The following is a 21,122-nucleotide window of genomic DNA, read 5'->3' as shown; positions in this document are numbered from 1 at the left end:
CCGCCGGGGCCAACGGCCGCCGGCCCCGCGGGGCGGCCCCGGTAAACAGACCCCGGTCGCCCCGCGGGGCCGCCGGGCCTGGGGAGGCGCTCCCCGCGGGAGGCGGCGCCCGCCCCGCCTCGCTCCGAGCCCCCCGCACCGGGCGGGCAGCCCCGCTGCGCGCAGGTGGGGCAGCGTCGGCCCCGCCCGGTCCCCGGGGAGCGCCCCGCGCCGAGCGGCGCCCGCCGCGTCCCCCGGGCCGCGCTCCCCCGCCGCGGGCACGGCCGGGCCGCGGGACGGCGCCGCCGGGCGTGCGCGCGCCCGCCGCGGGTGGCGTTGCCCTTTTAAGAGCGGCGCGAGGCGGCCGTGACGTCGCGCGCGCAGAGCGCTAGCCCGGCGCGCCCGCCCGCCCGCACAGCCGGGAGCGGCGGCGGCACCGCGGAGCGCCCGGACCCGCCCCGGCACCGGCCCCGGCCCCGCCGAGCCCCGCACCGCCCCGCCGGCACCGCCGCCCTGCCATGCGCCGCGGCCCGGCGCCAGCCTCCGCCGGCGGGAGCCGTCCCGGCAGCAGCAGCAGCAGCGCGGCGGCGGCGGGCGAGCGCTGAGCCGCGGCCCCGCAGGGCGCGGATGTTCGCGGGCTGCCCGCGCCGGGAGCTCTCGCTGCGCTGACGGGGCGGGCCCGGCGCCCCGCTCGCCGCAGCGCCCCGCGCCCGCCCCCGGGCTCCCCGCAGCGCCGCCGCTCCCGGCCGCGCTTCCGCCCGCGCCATGGCGGGGAAGGCGGCCGCGGCCGGCGCCGGGGTGCTCCTGGTCACCGCCAACGTCGGGTCCCTCTTCGACGACGTAAGTACCGCGGGCAGCGGGGCGGGCGGGGGCTCCGCGGGCCGCCGGTCGCTGCGCCGCCCGCCCCCCGCGCTGCCGCCCCGAGCGCGGGTGCCGGGGGCCCGGCGGCCGTCCCGGCCGAGTCCCGGCGCCTCCGGGGGGCGGGCGGCACGGCCGCGGGAGCGCCGGGGGAAGGGGGCGCCGGTGCCGCGTCCCCGTCCCGCGGTGGGCGCCGTGCTGTGACACCGTCCGCAGCGTCCGGGGGCCCCTCGGGGGCGCGGCAGAGCCCCGAAGCGCCTTGCCCGCCTCCGGGCGCTCTTCCCCGGCTACCGGGCACAGTGTGACGCGAAAATGCAGCGTAGTTTCTGCTCGGTATGGTGAGAGGGCAGAGCTCCGGAACGGTTCTCAAAGCTGCACATGAGGCGGGAGCCGCGGCTGGCACGGGCGAGCAGGGGGAGGAACGCTCGGCTCCGGTTCGGGGCGTGGATGAGGGCAGATGCTGCTGGCCATCGCTGGGCTCCCGCAGCCCGGACGCGGCCCCCGAGAGCCGCTGAACCCGGTGGCAAAGCCCCCCAGTGCCCGAGAAGTGCGGACACGTCCCACAGCGCGGGGGGAGCGTTTCCAGGGGTTCGCTCGTTATAAAGTAATACACCTCGGGCAGAGACTTGGGACCGGGCTGCGCTGCGTGTTGTTCTTGCTGTGTGTTAGGAGGGGCTTTGCTCTAAGCCTGATGCACAGAGCCCCGAGGTGCAGTAACCCAGGGAGTTTTTTTGTCTGGTCTTCAAAGTCTGCTTTGCTTTTTCGTCGCTTTAAAGGCTTTTCTGACGTTCACACTGCCATTGTAACGGCTGTAGTCAAAGGATGTAGTTCACCTTTTCTTCAAGTTAAGTAGACTTTTACTGTTATCACCACAGTTAGTTTTACACTTAAGCATACCACTCCGTATTAAGTGAACACTGTGAAAATGTTCGTTTCATAGTGATTGCCATGGTTGTGGCCTTGGGCATACCCAGCATCTGTGTGTGGGTGATGCCGGTGTGTTCAGTGGGGTTTCAGCAGGTGCTTCCTGCCTTTTCCTGCTCCGTGGCTGGAGCCGAGGGGTGACACCTCTGTGCTCGCCATCCATGTGAGCCCAGCGACTCGCTGTGCTCCTGTGCCTTGGCAGGGGCACTCAGGCGGTTCCCTGCAGAATCCCCGGCTGTCAGACCCAGCCATTTCCTGCTTGTTCCTGGTCAGTATTCGGGCTGGGGTGTTCCTGGGGCGTGCTCGCTGTGCCAGAGGGAACATGCTTCAGTTCTAGCCAGCAGCTGCCCTGCCGTGAAAAACTTGAGTTTTCTGCAGCAGCGAAACCGGGCTTGTTTGGATCAGTTCTGCTGCAGGGTGGGAAATGGAAAGACTGCTCTGAACGTCTGTGCCTGTGGTCCTGGTGCATGGCTGTTGGAGTTGGGACTGGTGGCTGCCTGGCCGGGCTTCTGGAGTTACATTAGTGCAGTTTGGGTGCAGGAGAGGTGACGTGAGCTGGGTTTGGGGGCTTGGCTCTCGAGCTGTGTGTGGGAGCTGTCAGTGCCTGCTTCTGCTTGCTGGGCCCTTCCCGTGCAGTCGAGGAATATGTTTCTTTGCTGTGACCTGGAATGGTTTCAGTCCTGAACAAGGACTTGCTTTGATGGACTGTGCCAGAGCTGGGCTGGAAAACTACTTCCCATTCCTTTAAGTCATGTTTTCTGTTTCTGATTTCAGTGGGTGATATGTATTTTAATTAAACACTGCACTCAGTCAGATGTAGCCTGACCTGCAGGCCGTGTGACAGTGTGTGCTGTCACAGGGCAGTGCAGGGGCACTGGCAGCTGGGGTGGCCAGGCCAGGCACCCGCACTCACACAGCCCTGCTGGCCCCTGTGCTGGCCCCTGTGCTGGGCTCCTGGGCTCCCATCCTATGTGGCCAGAGCCCTGTGGGAAGCATTCCCCTCGGGAGCTCCGGGGCAGGTGCCCGTGTGCGAGGCTGCTGGTGGCTCGCTGGGCTGGGCAGGGGGCTCTGGTGCTGGGGGGGTTGCAGGGTGGGCCTCCTGCCACCCAGCAAACCCCGCGATGGCTCTGTGCTGCCCCGTCTCCGTGTGATCCCTGAGTGGTGCTGGGGGGCAGCAGCATGGTTTGCACTTCAGCTGTGTTTTGTGTGAGCACTGTTTGCTTGTGTGTGCAAATGCTCTTGAGACCAGCGTTTCATAGCTTACGATACCTTCGGCAGGCAGGCTGGCCTGGGTGGGACAGTCTTTCCTAGATCAGTGGTGTTGCTGACCTGCCTGTACTTTTGCAGAGAGGGGAAAACTGCTTTTTTTGCTCTCTGGTTGCCAGAAGCAGGTCAGGATAACACATGGGTTTGGTCCTGTCAGCCATCCCCATCCGCTAATTACCTGTTGCAGTGGTGACCTGGGAACTCATGAATAAACATGGCAAAGTGAAGAGGGACTGAGCTGCGTTCATTTCATTCCTCTAGTAGTTTTGCTGCTTCATTAAAAATATTAATGGAGTATTAGATTTTCAAATATTCTTCCAAGTTACATGAACATGTGCATTTCATGAATATGAATGTGTTTGATTTTTGGTACCTTTGTGTTTACTTAAGCATTTAATGCTTTTGCTGTAGAATAATTTCCTGGGTTTATCACAGTATGCACAGTAACAAAAGATGTAGTTGAGGCTACCCATGAGTCACCCTTTCTCTTTTCCCCCTTCTCAGATGGGGAATTCAATTAGATGATCTTTAAAAGTCCCTTCCAACCCAAACCTGTGATCCCATCCTTTCCCTCCCTGATTCCTTGCTTCCTTTGCTTCCTCTGTCTGCACTGACAAAATTTCACATGTACTTTGCAATGAGCTGGGTTCTGTGGTGGGCACAGAATCCATTTGCCTGGCACTGTGCTGCCTTTGCTGAACAGGGGTTTAATTTATGTCCTGAGGTTTTTTACCAGTCTGGTATATCCCCTTCATTCTGTTCAGTTGCTTCTGAACAGCTTAGTGCTGCTTGTGTTTGGTGTGGCAGACACCTGGGAGAGGCTGTGAGCAGCAGGTGGGTGAGGCTCTGGGGAGAAAGCTTCCTCCCCACTTGGCCAGGGCAGCACAGGAGCTGTGGCTGCTTCTGCTGCAGGGGGCAGCTGGGCACCTCTGCAGTCCTGTTGCTGCCCCAGAAGCTGTGTTTCTGTGTGCTGTGTGTTTATCTGGGTGCAGGCACAAACACTGGAGAACCACCTTGGTGCTCACCCCTGGGAATCATCTCTTACTCCGGGTCACTTTCAGGTGACTTTGACAATCTGTGTTGGTTAAGTGTCTCCATGTAGGTCCTTAGGGAAAGATTTCCAAGATGCCCAGCAGACTTAGCTGTACAGGTTCTGACATTTCTCCCTGGGTTGGAAAATAGTTCATTTGTTCCAGGTGTCTTTGGAATTGCAGTGTATGAGCCTAAATCAGGTCAGAGCTTCCAAAGCCTTCCCATCTTCATGCACTGGATGTATGTAATCCTTAAATTCTCAGGACAGGTTTAGTCAGAATAGATGTGCAATGATGACAAGGTGGGTAAAAGTTAACCAGAACATGTTATTTTATTAGCTTAAAAGAGAAGGAGGGGAGAAGTGTGCCAGGGAATTGCTGTATGGTGCTGATACCCAAAATTCTGAATGACTGACAACATTGCTGCCCTACCTGTGCCCCTATTTTCTTTGACTCTCTAGAGCACTGGTCTTCATGGCAGGGCAGTAAGCTTTGACATTTCAAGGTGGCCTTCACCTATCCATGTTTGGGTGAATGTGTCCCTTTTTCATACAGTACACGAAGTGGGCAGGGATGAACTTTCTGCTTCAAGCCCTGTTTGTAGTGTTATTATGAATAAACTTATTCTGAGTATGAACTTGAGTGCTGTGTTCAGTTCTGGCCCCTCAGTTTAGGAAGGACACTGAGATGCTTGAGCGTGTCCAGAGGAGGCTACAAGGCTGGTGAGGGGCTGGGAACACAAACCCTGTGAGGAACGTTTGAAGGAGCTGGGGGTGCTCAGCCTGGAGAAGAGGAGGCTCAGAGGTGGTGACCTTATTGCTCTCTACAACTCCCTGAAGGGAGGTGCAGACAGGTGGGGTCGGTCTCTTCCACCGGGCAGCACTGACAGAACAAGAGGACACAGCCTCAAGCAGTGTCAGGGGAGGTACAGGTTGGATATTAGGAAAAAAAGAAGAATAAAGTTCTGGAATCGTCTTCCCAGGGGAGGTGGTGGAGTCACCATCTCTGGATGTGTTTAAAAAAAGACTGGACATGGCACTTGGTGCTGTAGTCTGGTTGAGGTATTAGGGCATAGGTTGGACTTGATTATCTTAGAGGTCTCTTCCAACCTCATTATTCTGTGAACTTGAAGTATTCTTTACGTCTGTTAAAATCTGGAGTCTATCAAGTGAATTTGAAGTAGAAATAGTTCCCATAATAATTTTTCAAAACAGCCTGGCCTTCTAATGGGTGGTGAGACAGTGCAGTCTCTCTATCATGTCTGATCCTAATTTTCTGATTCTGAAGCAGTGGGTGTAGGTTTGTTTTGGTATTGGACGTCTGTGTATTTAGCTGGTATTAACTGATAACTATAAAAGTTTTTTTGTCTTTCATTTTGTTTTTTTTTTGATTTCTTTCCCCCGTGAATAATTATTTGAATTCTGTGGAACATTTCAAATGTCGTAGTATGGGAAATGTATTAGTTCGGTTTTGATTTCTAAGTAAGTATTAAGAGAAGCACGTTGCAATTCAAGGCACCCTCTCTTCAAACCACAGCTGTGAGATTGAGTGAAAAGTAGTATTTGGTTCATTGTGACTCTTTAGAAGAAACTCGTTATTGCACTGCTGAGAAGCACTCACCATCCTTAGGGTCAGGTGGGCAGCGTTGGTGTTACCTGGGGCGGAAGGTCAGAGTGGCCCAGCCTGGGCAGGTCAGGGTGGCGTTTCTCTGGGATGTTCCAGCGTGGGAGCATTCCCACTGGTGGGCTGGGCTGGCAGCTGCCAGGGAGGGACTGGGGAGCCTGGGCCCGTGTTCTGGCCAGGTGAGGGCAAGAGCAGCAGAACTGAGGACAGGGGAGAGGCTGATGGGGGGCCCTGGCCGGGCTCTGCCGCTGGGTCCATGCTGCTCGCTGTGCTGCCCAGAGCCTGGGGGGCTGGGGCTGTGGCCAGGTGGCTCTGGCAGGCTGGAGCCTGCAGGGCTGAACCTGGTACTGAGTGCTTTGGCTGGCTCACAGGGGCCCCAGACTTGGGGGGTTATTGTCTTGCTCTCTTTGATGCTGCAAGATTGGGTGCTCACAGCTCAGACTTGCATTTAGGGCTTCGTGCTTTTTGAGCAATAACATAGAAGGCTGACAGAAAAGTATTTTTCAGTGTTCTCTATAATGGGAACTGTAGAAATAAGTCATCTCCAACTTCCCTTTCTATGACTCTGCACTCTGTGCTTTCTAGTTTCTGTTTATTTTGGTATTTGCTTTCTGTGTTTTTTTTTTTGTTGTTGTTGTTGTTGTGGGAGTGGCCCTGTTAATTTCTTAAATATTGTTGCTGCCTTCTGTTTGTTTGGTTTTCTGTGGCAAACTCTCAAATGTTTTTCTTTCAGTTTCTCTCATGCTCATGTTTATGTTGTATTTTAGGAGGCTATCTTGTTTGACTCCATTCTAAACTCCCTGTGCAGGAGGTGGAACTTTGAGGTGGACCTGGCTGTGGAATAGTCCTGGCTGTGTGTGCCTTTTAGATGCTGTGGAAAGGGATTTTGGTTTGAAAATCCTTCCCTGCTGCTTGTGTTCTGTGCTGGGGATGAGCTGAGGGCTGTGTGTGGGCTGTATGGTGGAGCTGCAGCAGCAGCAGAGCCTGAGCTGGCCTGCACAGGTGTCTCGGCAGGGCAGGAGGAGCGAGTGCTGGCCCCTGAAGCAAACAAACAAACAGCTGGGGGTGGCACCTGAAGCAAGCAAACAAACAGCTGGGGGTGGCCCCTGAAGCAAACAAACAAACAGCTGGGGGTGGCACCTGAAGCAAACAAACAGCTGGGGGTGGCCCCTGAAGCAAACAAACAGCTGGGGGTGGCCCCTGAAGCAAACAAACAGCTGGGGGTGGCACCTGAAGCAAACAAACAGCTGGGGGTGGCACCTGAAGCAAACAAACAGCTGGGGGTGGCACCTGAAGCAAACAAACAAACAGCTGGGGGTGGCACCTGAAGCAAACAAACAGCTGGGGGTGGCCCCTGAAGCAAACAAACAGCTGGGGGTGGCACCTGAAGCAAACAAACAGCTGGGGGTGGCCCCTGAAGCCTGTTGGAAACCCTCCTTTGCTGGTCTTCGGGGGCGATGCGCTCGCAGCTGTGCAGTTCCACAAGGTCAGTGTCAGTCCCTCGCAGCCTGCTGGGAGAGCAGCTGAACACTTGTCCTGATTTCCAGCTCCCTGAGCGTCAGCTCCCAGCGAAGCCGGCTCTTGGCACCCCAGGGCAGGCTGAGGACGCCTGTCAGTGTGTGCTGGGGTCACTGGTAGCCACTCGGAGCATCCCCAGCTCCATGCTGTGGTCCAGGGTGCATGTCCTGCTCGCCAGCCACCCCTGGGGTGTACTCAGAGTGACAGCTGAGTATGAGCTGCAGAGAAAAGTCCTCCTTTAAGTATAAATGAGGAGCCAGACCCGAGGCAGATGTGCAAGAAAGCAGTGACAGGTTATTGTGCATCCACGTACTTGTAAAATTTAAAGCTCTATAATTTGCTGAAGATAACTGGAGCAGTAACAGTACAGGCAGCACATAGGGTGGAGGTTTCCTCCAAGGTGGAGTTTTTCTTTAGCAAAAATCCAGCACTTTTTTCCTTTTAGCAAATAGTTTTACAATTCTCTGAGCAAAAGAGTTTCCATTAAGAGCTGATACAGTGTCTAGCCTTCCCTAAGAAAGATGCTCAGAGGTTTATCTTCTCAACAATCTTTTTTTTTTTCCCTTTTGATTAAGTGTTATCACTGACAACAAGAGCACATGGAACACAAGGAGGTAGTAGTGGCATTATAGTGCATTATAATTACACCTTCCTTTTAATCTGGTTTTATAGCAGTAGAGTTGGCGTTTTGCAGCTTGTCAGGCTTCCACAAATCATCAGTGTATCAGTGTGAGGTTTTAAAAGGACTTAGTTCCTGTTTTATTTCATATTTGAAAATGAAATTATGCAATGTGGGTAGGATACCATAGGAAGAAAGCTTTACACACAGGTCTGATAGTTTTTTAGCTCAGACAAGTGCTAAAGCGTATTTTAAAGGTTTTGCTCCTGTTCCAAAGTTCTCATAATCAATTTTCCTACCACAAAATTTGATTTCAAAGACACAGAATACAAGTCAAACTCTCAGATTTTATGATTTGCATAAAAAGCTGATCTGGTTTTTACTTACTATTTCTCTCTTTCCCCTTTTCTATTATTTATTTAGTCATACTGTTTATATATTATACCCCCATGAATGTGTTTCTTCTTTTTACCTCAGACACTTCTTTTCCCTTTCTGGTACCATGTGTACTCACCTCTTTCTGAAAGCTCTTTCCTTACTCCTCGTTTATGATTTAAAGTGAGTCCCTTGAAGGAGTCTTTTGGTTTGTAGTTTTGTGGGTGCCTTGTACACCATCAGGAAGGTGTGTGTGGCTGCCCTGTGAGTGAGCACACTCTTTTCTCTGCTGAGGAGGAGATCCTACCAGGTTAAACCCAGTTTCCTCTCCACCATGGGCATGCCATGCCTTGGTGTCCGAGTGGGAAGAGGAAATCCAGTGATTGAACTACCTTGGAAGGCAAACTGGATTTAAGTGTGGCTCTGGAAGGTGTCTCTTCCACCACCCTGCAGAAGATCAGCCACTCTGGCTGCAGCTTTGCCTTGTCCTCTGCCCCTAAACTCTTACCTTAAACTGGAAGAAAAAAAAGGAAAAAAGGCAGCCAGGTGTGACTGCAAGCCAGTTGTGTGCTTTTAGTATGTGAAAGCTCCCAAAATACATCCATGTTAGTGTAGGTTAATACTTTATTTGATATTCTCTAACCATCTTTCACTCTCTTTGAGAACAGGAGGTGGTCCTTCTGACTTCAGTGGCTGCTTGAATGCTGTCAGAGTCCTTTAGCATCCTTTTGGCATCCTTATTACTGAAGTGGCATCTTCCCTTGTTGAAATCTCCATGGAAATATGTTATTTTTCATACTGTGGAGTAGGTCACATTAAGCACAATAATCATCATTCTGGGGAAGAGTGAGTATTAAAAGTAAAATATTACTTTGGCTTCTTGTCTTCCAATGGTGTGTAGTAGTTATTCAACACTCTTAGCACTACTTGTCAGTATTAGTACATTATTTTAGAATGTAAATATTTTATTTAATCACTTTAATTTTTAACGCTTTTCCTGTTATTGGCAAAACTTGAAGTTAAAGCACGTATTGAAGCAAACAAAAGTGTTCATTGTTCTTATATGATACTTGAAGTCAGATATAATTGATGGTTTTCATTAATGTCTTCAAGTTGTTAAGCTTTCATCTTCATGAGTCAGTCAGCTGTAACAAATGATATCCTTGAAAGCAGAACATTAAAGCTAAGGAAAGCAATTAACCTGTGGTGTTGTCACAGGTTTTGTCCTCTGGTGGTACCTTGGAGTCGGTTCCAGCAGCTCCTGGGGTGTGACTGTCACTGACACCTGGGTGTTTATCACCCTGCAGCACAGCTGAGACCCCTGGGCTGTGGATCGTGGGACCCATGGCTCAGGGATGTGGTTACAAGTGCCAGGGTGCAACATGGAGAGCTTTCCTTTGGCTTGTGGTTGTGACTGGAAGGATTTTCCCTTCAGCTTTTGGTTTGTCCACAGTAAAACAGCTCCTGGTCTTTTCTTGTCCTGTTTCCCAAGCTGGTGAAAAGCTCTCCCACCTATATGCCTTGCCTGCTGTTCCCGCCTCTTTTGTCTCTTCTTCTTTTCCCTGGTTTCACCTTGGTTTGGTTTCTAATACAGTTCACAGCCAGAAGCTCTAGTCAGGAGAGGCTTTAACATCACACAGAATTGTAGCAGAGCCAGAAAGAAGGCGATGGGTGCCACGGGGTGTGTGGGGCTGCCTGCCCTGGGCAGAGGCTGCCCAGGGGCTCTGCTCAGCCACAGCTTCTAGGTAACATGTGGATAAAGGAGAAGAAATCCTGACCTCTCACACACAAGCTTTTTTCTAAGACAAACACATGTTTTTGCCTTTGTCCGCTTCTGCATCCATGCTGCAGTCAGCTGGCCAGCCCTGGGCTCTGCCCTGGGCTCTCAGCTCCACGGGCCCTGGGCTTGCCTGCTCCTTGCAGGTCCCTGACAGCTCCAGAAGCACTGGACGCGTGGCATCTGCTCATATCCTGCTTATGCTCAGTCTTTGAAAGCCAGAAGGAAAAGGTGTTGATTTGGGCTGATTTGCATCTGGAAGCCATGCACTGCTGCTCTTAGACATGCCCAGGGACAGTGTACGGAATGGTGCTGGAATGAGGTGGTTTGGAGGTTTTCCCTTGCAACACAAAATGTCATGTTAAATGAGGCTCAAATTTGGAACCCATAGTGTTGGACTGCAGCACCCAAGGCTGCAGCTCGCAGTACAGGAGACCAGTATCCACCACAGTTCAGACAGTGACTGTGTGCCTGTGTTGTGCAGCAACTGCCCTGGACTGCCCCACCCTCAAAACAGCCTGGAGAAAAAAATAACTGCCCTCAGGGCAAAAGGGGTGTTCCAGGAGGAGTGGTGGTTAATGGTGGGAATGCTGGGCTAGGCTCTGGAAATCAGGGCTCAGTTTGCATTCAGCCATGAGCATCCTGCATGACCTAGAGCAAGTGGCAGCAGGTCCCCGACAGCTGCCCCTCCAACAGAGGCATTCCCATGCTTGGGACTGGCTGTGGGCACGGCGTCTTGGTCCTCCTGCCCAAAAGGGGAGGATTTTGGAAGGATGCTCTGGAGGTTCTGGTATTGAAGCTGGAGCAGTGGAGGGCTGTGATGGCAGGTGAGCATGGCTCTGCAGCCAGAGCTGGTGTGCAAATGGGGAGCTGGATTGTGTGGGCCATGGAAGAGAGCCACGGCATGGCTTGCTCGTCAGCTTTAGCTGAGGAGAGGCAGAGGAGCACCTCATGTGCACTGCAACACCGCCTGTACGGGCATGCACCACCCTGGGCTGCTGGAGAAGCTCCTGGCCAAACAAAGGCTCAGATGATCTGAGCTGTGTGAGCTTTCTGCTTAACCAGAGGTTCTTGGCTTGCACAAGCGCAAAGCAAAAGCAGCTCTCTTTAGTTATGGGAGTAAGTACAAGTAGGGAAGGCTGCTCCGTGTGAGTCTGCGCTTTGGTGAGGCTGGCAGACAGTGTTTACAGGATGTGGAGAACGTCACCTTCTCTAGAACATTCACCCTTGCTACGAGGCCTCGCTCGGGCGCAGGAGTGGCTGATCACAGGCTCTGGGTACCATGGGAACACGCAGGGTCCAAAACCTGTTTGTTGTACTTCGCCTGAGGTGGAGCTGCCTCTACACGTTCACTCCTCGCTTCCCATTTTCCACTGCATTCTTGAAAAGAAATTTTTTTTAAATTGTCTTGGAATGCTTGAATGTGTTGGCAAAGCACTGCATATCAATGGCTGGGCTCCTTGGAGCACCTCTGTACCAGGCTGGTGGCACTGCAGTGGGTGAACAGTAAAGGCACACAGGCACTGGAAGCAGGACCTAATTCTGAATTCTTTCATTAACGCTTTTAATGAAAAGTTTTAATTAAAGTGATGTGGTGGGAGCTTGTTTTGAAGCTTTTTGTTTTCCTGGCGTGGCAAACTCCAAGTTTAGAGGCTTTACCAATCCTTTTGGAAAAGCAAAACTAGTTTTCCTGTAGGAACAGCTCAGAACTGTATGCTGAACTCTGTGTGTCAAGTGAATACGAAAAGAAATGGTACAAAAATCACTTGAAAAATCTGTACTCATCAAGCACCATCAGCCAGCATTGGCTGTTTTAATTACGTCAGAATTTTTATATAAGGACAGAATCTGTGCTTTTCTCAGACTCTCTGGGCACAGAAGACCTTCTATGCACTCTTGGGCAGACAGCTGTCATTGGGTCCAGCGCTGCAGCAGATTTGCACAAAGAGGGTTCCCTTTGACAAAAGCATAGGCTCCGTGTCCCTGACCTGACCATTCAAAATGTTTTCAAAAACCATCTATTCAGAGTGAAAGTTTTGATCTACAATTTCTATTGTGCTTTTTATTGGAGGAAGAAATTGAAAAATTGTTTGGGTATTTTTTATATTTATTTTTAACTTCAAATGCTGCCAGGCACATGAAGAAGTCAAGAACTGGGTGGGACAATATGACAGGACCAACCCACGCACTTCAGAGAACTGGATGTGACCCAAAAATCCTCTGCTAAAACAAGTTTATTTTCATGAACTGGCAGTGTTGTTTTTCTGGGCTGGGAGGACAGGCTTGATCCTGGCTTCACTGCTCACCAGGCTCTGAAGCCAGATCTCATTTGTCTTGTGTGACAGCCTTTTAGCAAAAAGGAAAAAACCCTTTTCAATTGTCCTTACTAAATACTAAAGTATTTATTTATGACCATTGTGCACCTTTTACTTATCTCAGAAAAGGAAGATCTGTAGTTCCTTTCCCACTTTTTCGTAAATTGTGGATGTTGTGTGGATCTGCTTGTCCCTGTAGGCTGTTACTGTCATTGTAGTGTCACTGAGGTGTGTGAACAGAAAGTTGTCTCCCAGGATGGATGAAGACAGAGCTGTATCAGCCAGGTGAAGGGAGACATCCTTGATAAACAGGTGAATTTCAGTGCAAGACTTGCTTGTGGTTCTTAAAAATAATGAACTTCTGCAAACATTCAGTGTTGTATAATGAAAGTGCATATTAAACAGATCAGGTAGAAACTGCTGCATGCAGAACAGTGCAAGAAAGGTTCAAAAGGAAATGCCAGGGAGCTGTGGTGCCCCCATCGCTGGGGGTACTTGGGAGCCACCTGGACAAGGCCCTGAGCCCCTGACTCTTGGGAGACTTTGCTGGAGCAAGGAGTGGACCTCCAAAACTCCACCACATTCTGTGACGCTGTAGCCAGACATTATACATTTTTTCCTTGGTTTTATCTTTGTTGCTGATGCCCTTGTCCTTGCTTTCTAGCACTTTGGGATGCTGACATCTAGGGATGTCAGCAAACTTCTCTCTCTGTTCAGCATTTTGTGGCAAATCCTCATTCCCTTTTTATCTGCATTTCTGTTACGGATGTAGACCATTTCCAGATGCTCTGTGGAGTGACTGGTCCAGGAACTGGAACATGTGCATGCCTTCCTAAAAATTGGAGGAAAACCATGCATGTTGTCTGTCAGCTTACAAAATCTCTAAATATTGGGAAAGCTTCCTCATGCTCTCCTGGTGTGTGGGAACTGGAGTCTCCAACTCAGGCTTGCAGCTCTGATGGGTTTTGTTTGTTTGCTTTTCTGTTGACATTTCAGTAGCAAATAAATATGCTGTTCCCAGTTACTTCAGAAGTGGGAAAGAGCCAGAAGAACGTTCCAAATGCCTGGGACCGTAAGGGCAGCGGATCCACAGGGTTTACTGGCAGCTAACATGGTATTTACCCCAAAATGAAGCTGCAGCAGAGGCACGTGCTGGGAAGTGATTCAAAAGCAGAGAAACTGCTATGGTTGTGTTTCTTTTCTATCTACTCCCGTGCTTGCAGCATTGCTGTTTTTTGCCTGAAGTATGATTGGTCCAAAGAACTGTGCTGAGAACCGGGAAAAGACGTCATAGGACAGAAAATAAAAAGAAAGCATTCTTCCTGCTTTACGTTTTTGTTCAATCCCCATGTCATGTGCAGCACGGAGAGCTGCCCTTTACTTTGGAGTGATTGACCCGGCACAGCCCGAGCCTCTGCCAGCCCCGTGAGGCTGTCCGGGGTCGGCGGGGCCGGGCCCGCCCGCTCGCTGCGGTGGCACTGCCGCCTCCCCCGGCAGCTGGGCAGGTTCGGACCCTGCCCTGGGCCGGGACTTCACACCTGGTCTCAGAGCTGCCTCCCGCTGCCTCAGCGCTCCTGCCCAAACCGCAGCTGCGGCCCGGGGCCGGGCTCGGGCTCTCCACGGGGCCGTGCCCTCCACGGGCCGGGGCCAGGCTCGGGCTCTCCATGGGGCCGTGCCCTCCGCGGGGCCGGGGCCAGGCTCGGGCTCTCCATGGGGCCGTGCCCTCCACGGGCCGGGGCCGGGCTCTCCATGGGGCCGTACCCTTCGTGGGGCCGGGCTCTCCCCTCCCCGGGGCTGAGGGGCTGGGGTCGGGCTCGGGCTCTCCATGGGGCCGTGCCCTCCGCGGGGCCGGGCTCTCCCCTCCCCGGGGCTGAGGGGCCGGGGCCGGGCTCTCCCCTCCCAGGGGCTGGGGTCGGGCTCGGGCTCTCCGCGGGGCCGGGCACTCCCCTCCCAGGGGCTGGGGTCGGGCTCGGGCTCTCCCCTCCACGGGCCGGGGCCGGGCTCGGGCTCTCCGCGGGGCCGGGCTCTCCCGTCCCCGGGGCTGAGGGGCCGGGGTCGGGCTCGGGCTCTCCCCTCCCCGGGGCTGCGGGGCCGGGGCCGGGCTCTCCCCTCCCAGGGGCTGAGGGGCCGGGGTCGGGCTCGGGCTCGGGCTCTCCCCTCCCCGGGGCTCGGGGCCGGGGCTGGGCACGGGGCGCTCCGCTGGGCCCCGGGCGGCGCAGCCGGGCTCGCGGTGGTTCCCGGGCAGCGAGGGGCCCCGGCCGAGCAGGGACAGCACAGGAGACGGGGCAGGTGTCACGGTGCTCGGGGGAGCCTCTTGAGGCCGTGGCTGTCGGCAGTGTTCTCTCCGTCTCCCCGTGCCCACTCTGCCAGCAGAAAGCAGCTTTGCAGCTGTGTGGGTTCATTATTGCAGGAGTCTCTGTGTCACCTGCTGCTCGAGGTGGTGGGCTTGGGTTTATCCTGAAAGCCTGTGCAGGGTCGTGTCCTAGAAATGGAGAGACCCATCTGTTCCACGCACCATAAATGCACTGCTCTGTTTTGAATGGTTTGTGACTTTTAGGTTCGCCTCTGCAGTGGGATCCGGAAATGGGAACAAGGACTGGAGAAGAAGAGGATGGACAGGGCTCTCATCCAGAATCACAGCCATCTCCCCGGGATGTCACACAAATACCAAAATATTAATGTATATCCTGCATAACAGACAGTTGTTTAAAAAAATGCCAAACAAATAAAACCTAACCAAGAAAAAGCCAAGCAAATCCCCAAACTCCCAAATCCTCAGAGAGTTAAAAGTGAATGTTATGTAGCCTCATACTTGGCAGGAAGGTTATTACTGTTTTTTCTTCCAAATACAAGAATAAGCCAATGGTGGATCTCAGCTTTAGTGAAAAGCTGGCTTTGCTGAGGAATCTGGAAATGCTTGAGTCGTCTTACCATGTTCCTTAGAGCTCCTCAGAGCTTTCGTTGAGAATTGGAGAATATGTTAGACAGCACTTTAACCATCTTTGCATGAAATGTGCACACGCTGTCACTTCCATGCATCACACTGTCCTAGAGGGAGATACTTGCAGCTGCTCAGCGTTTCCAGAAGGTTCAGTAGTATTTTAATTAATTGAAAAATATGAAGTGTTTTCCTGAGATCTTGGCAGAACTGAAATTCTTACTTTGACTTCACAGCACTTCTTCCAAAGCCTCTTAATTAAATCCATGAACCTAAAAGCTTTAAGAAAATGGAAGTTCTCATTAAATGGCCATATAAAAAAAAAGTTGGGAAACTTACAAGATTGTTTGTTAAAGTAGAAATTTCCAGTGTTTTTGAAATGTGACATTCACAAAAACAGCTTATTAGACTATTCCATGTGTTCTGTTCCATTTTTCATGCTTTTCCATGCTTAAAATGGGTATTTTTCCTTTAAGTACATGTTTTAAGGTAAAGAATAGGAGGTGTATAGTGTCAGTGCTTGTAGAGGAGAGGTGTTTACAGCCTTCTTAGGCTGTTTGCCTGATGTTTCAAGGCAGTGTATCCCTTTCTGTTGTGTGCCCAACCTGAGGTACGTCACTGTAAGTATAACCCTATGTCCTGTAACATATCTGTGGGGTTGTGCAAGTGTTTCTTCTGTAGAGCATAAGCAAATCATAATGTGAAGATACAGTAGGTGGATTTGCCAAAACCCCATCTGGAACTGGGGGATTTACTTCATTTGACTTTTCTGTGTGTCTCTAAGCACTAGCTGTGACTTGCCATAGGAGACAAATGGGTGCTTTTTCCAAATAATTTAAGTAACCATGAACTCAAATGGCATTCTTTGATGCATTTTGGCAATAGATGTTAGAGCTCTGAGAAGAGAGAGTACAAGCTGAATTCTTCCCAAAGCACTCAGTTCTGTGTCTGAGGGCAGATGCAGGTCTGAGTATTGTGTTTGCAGTTCTGTGTCTGAGGGCAGATGCAGGTCTGAGTATTGTGTTTGCAGTTCTGTGTCTTGGGGCAGATGCAGGTCTGAGTATCGTGTTTGCAGTTCTGTGTCTGAGGGCAGATGCAGGTTTGAGTATTGTGTTTGCAGTTCTGTGTCTCGGGGCAGATGCAGGTCTGAGTATTGTGTTTGCAGTTCTGTGTCTGAGGGCAGATGCAGGTCTGAGTATTGTGTTTGCAGTTCTGTGTCTGAGGGCAGATGCAGGCCTGAGTATTGTGTTTGCAGTTCTGTGTCTCGGGGCAGATGCAGGTCTGAGTATTGTGTTTGCAGTTCTGTGTCTCGGGGCAGATGCAGGCCTGGGTATTGTGTTTGCAGTTCTGTGTCTCGGGGCAGATGCAGGCCTGAGTATTGTGTTTGCAGTTCTGTGTCTTGGGGCAGATGCAGGCCTGAGTATCGTGTTTGCAGTTCTGTGTCTCGGGGCAGATGCAGGTCTGAGTATTGTGTTTGCAGTTCTGTGTCTTGGGGCAGATGCAGGCCTGAGTATCGTGTTTGCAGTTCTGTGTCTTGGGGCAGATGCAGGCCTGAGTATTGTGTTTGCAGTTCTGTGTCTTGGGGCAGATGCAGGCCTGAGTATTGTGTTTGCAGTTCTGTGTCTTGGGGCAGATGCAGGCCTGAGTATTGTGTTTGCAGTTCTGTGTCTCGGGGCAGATGCAGGTCTGAGTATCGTGTTTGCAGTTCTGTGTCTCGGGGCAGATGCAGGCCTGAGTATCGTGTTTGCAGTTCTGTGTCTCGGGGCAGATGCAGGCCTGAGTATCGTGTTTGCAGTTCTGTGTCTGAGGGCAGATGCAGGCCTGAGTATTGTGTTTGCAGTTCTGTGTCTGAGGGCAGATGCAGGCCTGAGTATTGTGTTTGCAGTTCTGTGTCTGAGGGCAGATGCAGGCCTGAGTATCGTGTTTGCAGTTCTGTGTCTGAGGGCAGATGCAGGTCTGAGTATTGTGTTTGCAGTTCTGTGTCTTGGGGCAGATGCAGGCCTGAGTATTGTGTTTGCAGTTCTGTGTCTCGGGGCAGATGCAGGCCTGGGTATTGTGTTTGCAGTTCTGTGTCTCGGGGCAGATGCAGGTCTGAGTATTGTGTTTGCAGTTCTGTGTCTCGGGGCAGATGCAGGTCTGAGTATTGTGTTTGCAGTTCTGTGTCTGAGGGCAGATGCAGGCCTGAGTATTGTGTTTGCAGTTCTGTGTCTCGGGGCAGATGCAGGCCTGAGTATTGTGTTTGCAGTACTGAGCCCTTTGGATCAGAGCCCTGCTCAGAGCTCAGCCTCTCTGGGGTTCCTGGCCTTTTTGTGGAACAGTGGCCCTTGCATGTTCCTGGTGGTGCTGCCCTGCTGGGCTGGCCCGAAGGCCGAGGGGGAGCTGGGTGGATCTTTGCCCCACTTCTTGTGAGTCTGTCACATTTTCCCTCTGATCCCTGAACCAAGGCATCTACAGGCAAATTGGCCTGTATAATGAAGTAAGCTTATGGTAAGTCACAGAAAATAGCTGGGAAGGCTGCTCGCCTGTAGCTTGAGGTGATTGATGGAGCTGTTGAAACAGTCTGGGCCGTTTCCTGCAGAGCTCTCTGTTCACAAAACCCTGAGCTGCAGGGTGTTTCTGGGTCTGGCTCCTGCTGTGGTCAGCGGGGCTGGGGCTGCTGGGGTGTGCTGCAGTGGCCTGAGATGTGCAGGAGCAGCCCTGACCCAGCCCTGCTCTCTCCCTCAGCACCCAGCATCTGTCCATGGGTGCTTTTTGCTGCAGCACCGTGCCCTCAGGTGTGCTCCAGCTGCACTGCTCCCTAGAGTTTAGAATTGCAGTTAGTTGGTTGTGTGACAGGTTTTTTTGTTCCTTTGTTTGTTCACTGAGTTTTTTGTTGGTGGTTTGTTTTTGTTTGTTTTTTGTTTGTTTTTTTTTTTTTGGTGGTGGTGTTTTATTCGTTTTGTTTTGGTGGTTTTGGTTGTGTGATTTTATTTTTTACATTTTGAAAGAGACTGACTTCTGACAATGAACTTGAAGGAAATGTGAACAGGTTGCAATAAATACTGCCCCAGTGAACTGTGCTTGAAATGAATTATTAGAGAGGTGGTAAATCTCTTTGGTCCTTTTAATCCTTTCCTAGGTTTGGAAGGGTAACCCAGGCTCCATGGTAGTGAGTTTTCTTGGAGCAGTGTTCTCCCTTCTGTCTATCTTGTAGCTTTTTCCTCCTTTTATCATTACCTGTGCCTCAAAGATGGATAAAAATTGAAGTTCTCGTGTCTAAAGCCATGTTGCATAAATTCTTCTGTATCTATATACAGAAGTCTTGTATACAGCAAGATGTACTGGCTGTTTAGGGATCTCAAACAGGAGCAACAGGTGAACTGAGCTCAGCTGGTATTTATGATTAATTAATGTTGTGGTGCCTGGAGAGCCCTAAGTACAATTGGCAGTATAAATGCATTGTAAATGATGGTGTGTACTGAGAAGGCAAGGTCTCAATATGGGAAAACAAACTGTTTTTAAAACCTCCCTAAAATTCAGTGCCTGATTGTGGAAAAAATACAAAGCAAATGCCAAAGGACACGCATTAACAGAGATTATATAAATGCCTGGGGCAGCTGACAAGCGGTGTGAGCAGAGCTGGAGGTGCCTGTTGCTGGGAGTGTGGGTTGGGTTTACACAGCCTGCTCTACAGCTTTGCTGCTCCTTCTCATCAGATGCTGCGTTTTGCTTAAATATTGTAAGTAGGAATAGAGGTGAGATTACTTCAGGGAATGCTGCACCATCAGCAAAGTGGCCGAGCTCCACACATTGTTTGTTTGGCACGTTAATTGATGAGCTATTTAATTAGTTCCCCCGTTAGTTCCTGTGCAGTTGGGTAGCTCAGTACCACAGGGGCTGCTCGGTGCTGGGCACGCTCTGCAGAGATCAGCACACAGCTGGGTTTGCTGTGGAAGTGAAGGATGGCAAGAACCAGTTCTGGAAAAGCCTGTGTTCCTCATGGGACTCTGGGAATGGCTGTGATGGTGGGTTTTGGCCCAGCAGGTGTGCTGAAAATAGAGGGGCACAGTTCTCTGATGTGTCCACTCTCCAGACTGCCTGACATTTGCTCCTCTGATAAATTGCAGAGCACAGACCAAGGCAGGGAGCAAAACTGGCCTGCTTTCATTGAGCAGCGCTTCAGACTTTCGCTGGAATTTATCGCTGCATCTTGTTTACTTCTTTGAGTGTTCTTTGAAAACACAGCAGCATCAGATTTGGCCTTAAAAAAAGGAGGCAATGTGCAATTTCTGTTCTACCTCATTTTGTTTAATTGAATTTTTTTGAAATGTGTCTGCCATCCTTGCTTGGCAAGGCCCCCTGAAATCTCTAGCCACAAGAAGCTCTGCTTGCCATCCGTGAACCGGATTTTCTTTTAGTTTTCTTTCTCAAGTAGCTGTTCTTTTTTTAAACTCGGCACAGACATTGCCAGCAGCTGGGTTTGTGAGAGCAGCCTCTGTGAGTGGCTGTGCCTGTGAGCAGAGTGTGAGCCCAGAGCTCTGCTGCTCCTTTGGTTGCGACGGCCACGCTCTGTCATGGAGCACTGCAGATAACAGGGAAACAAAAACATGCCAGTTCCTGGGTTTTTACCAAGTAACTATGAATTTTGGTAGTTCAACCATGTTTAGGACTAGCATGTCTAGAACAGATCTTTTGATAATTTGTCAGAGTGTGTTATTTTCAAGGTAAACCAAGTTTAATACTCTGACAGTTTTTAAACCTGGCGAATAGCTAAAGGTAAAAACTCCAAGCACAAGTGCTGCATTGTTCCTTTAGAATGGTTTTTATTAGTTGGTATGTTGCAGCAATGTGTATCTCTTGTACTGATGTCAGCCCCTCCTACCTGTCAGGGAGAGGAACTGTCACACTTCAAAAAGATTGAAGTGCACTTCTCTTCTTAATTCACGGATTTTCATCATGTGTTGAACCTGGTCTTCAGTGTTTGAGAGCTGCTGAATCTCACAGCTGAGCAGATGGCTGCATCCCAAGGCTGCCAGAGGCGGGTGGTGCAGGTGTTGCGTGTTTCTGGTTGGATTCCCAGCAGTGGGTGGAAGGAAGGAGCCTTGTGCTGCACGGCTGGGGCACAGCCCTGCGAGTGCTCGTGTGACACTGGCACTTGTGTCCCAGGGCTGTGTTTGAGGGGTCTGGGCTCAGCTTAGGCTGTCTCCAGACACGGGTCCAGGTGCTTGCCTGGCTGATTCCTGAGAGCATCGTAACTTGGTACTTAGTGTTAGACGTGAACTTGTAATGACAATCTTAATGACAATGATGTGAAATTATTTATCCAAGTTGTGACCTTGACATGGCTGCTTCTATTGCTTGCATAAATTAGTGGGGTTTCATTAAATATCACACAAAAACTAATTGTGTACAAGGGAAGACAGGAATGGAAAGATGATGGGACTAGTATCTGTAGTATCTGTTCTTACTGGTTTATCAGCTCTATGTTAGTTTGGTGGTTTTTTTTAACTTGGCTGATTAGCATGATGCTGTTACTTCCAATAATTTTTTTTTTTTATGGGAGATTTCATAGGGTTTATCTATGTAAGTAACTTCATTGACCCCACAAGCCTCTTGGTGCAAAGAAAACAAACAGGATTTTCCACAAATACAAGCAGTGAAGCCAAAATAGCTGTATTCAAAGTGAAACAGCTGAGGATTGCGTTGGAGGATAAGGTGTGTATTATTCAGGAAGGAAGTAGGAAGCATTGGAGTGAAGCTGTGTGTGAATTTTCTCACTCTTCTGTATAAGGATAACCCACAAAGGTGATATTTTCCTATATCTGCAAATATTTATTACATTAGATGGATTGATGTTTTAAACAAAGTAAAGCTCTTGATGAAATTTAGTTTAAGTTTCCATATGGAAACTATGTCAAAT

The 21,122-nt window shown here is 50.9% G+C and overlaps 1 protein-coding gene across 4 annotated transcripts in view; it reads left to right on the top strand.

Moving 5' to 3' along the window:
• Window positions 1–701: 701 nt before the first annotated feature.
• INPP5A (inositol polyphosphate-5-phosphatase A) overlaps window positions 702–21,122 on the top strand; it is a 191,643-nt gene continuing 171,222 nt past the window's right edge. For all 4 annotated transcript variants that reach the window (XM_053983614.1, XM_053983615.1, XM_053983616.1 and 1 more), the window contains exon 1: window positions 702–819. In XM_053983614.1, the coding sequence (XP_053839589.1) occupies window positions 745–819 (75 nt within the window). In that variant the 5' untranslated portion in view covers window positions 702–744. The remainder of the gene's footprint in view (window positions 820–21,122) is intronic.

This window comes from Vidua macroura, chromosome 8, assembly GCF_024509145.1.
Source record: "Vidua macroura isolate BioBank_ID:100142 chromosome 8, ASM2450914v1, whole genome shotgun sequence".
In the NCBI taxonomy this organism is placed as follows: domain Eukaryota; kingdom Metazoa; phylum Chordata; class Aves; order Passeriformes; family Viduidae; genus Vidua; species Vidua macroura.
This window is presented reverse-complemented; position numbering and strand designations above follow the sequence as displayed.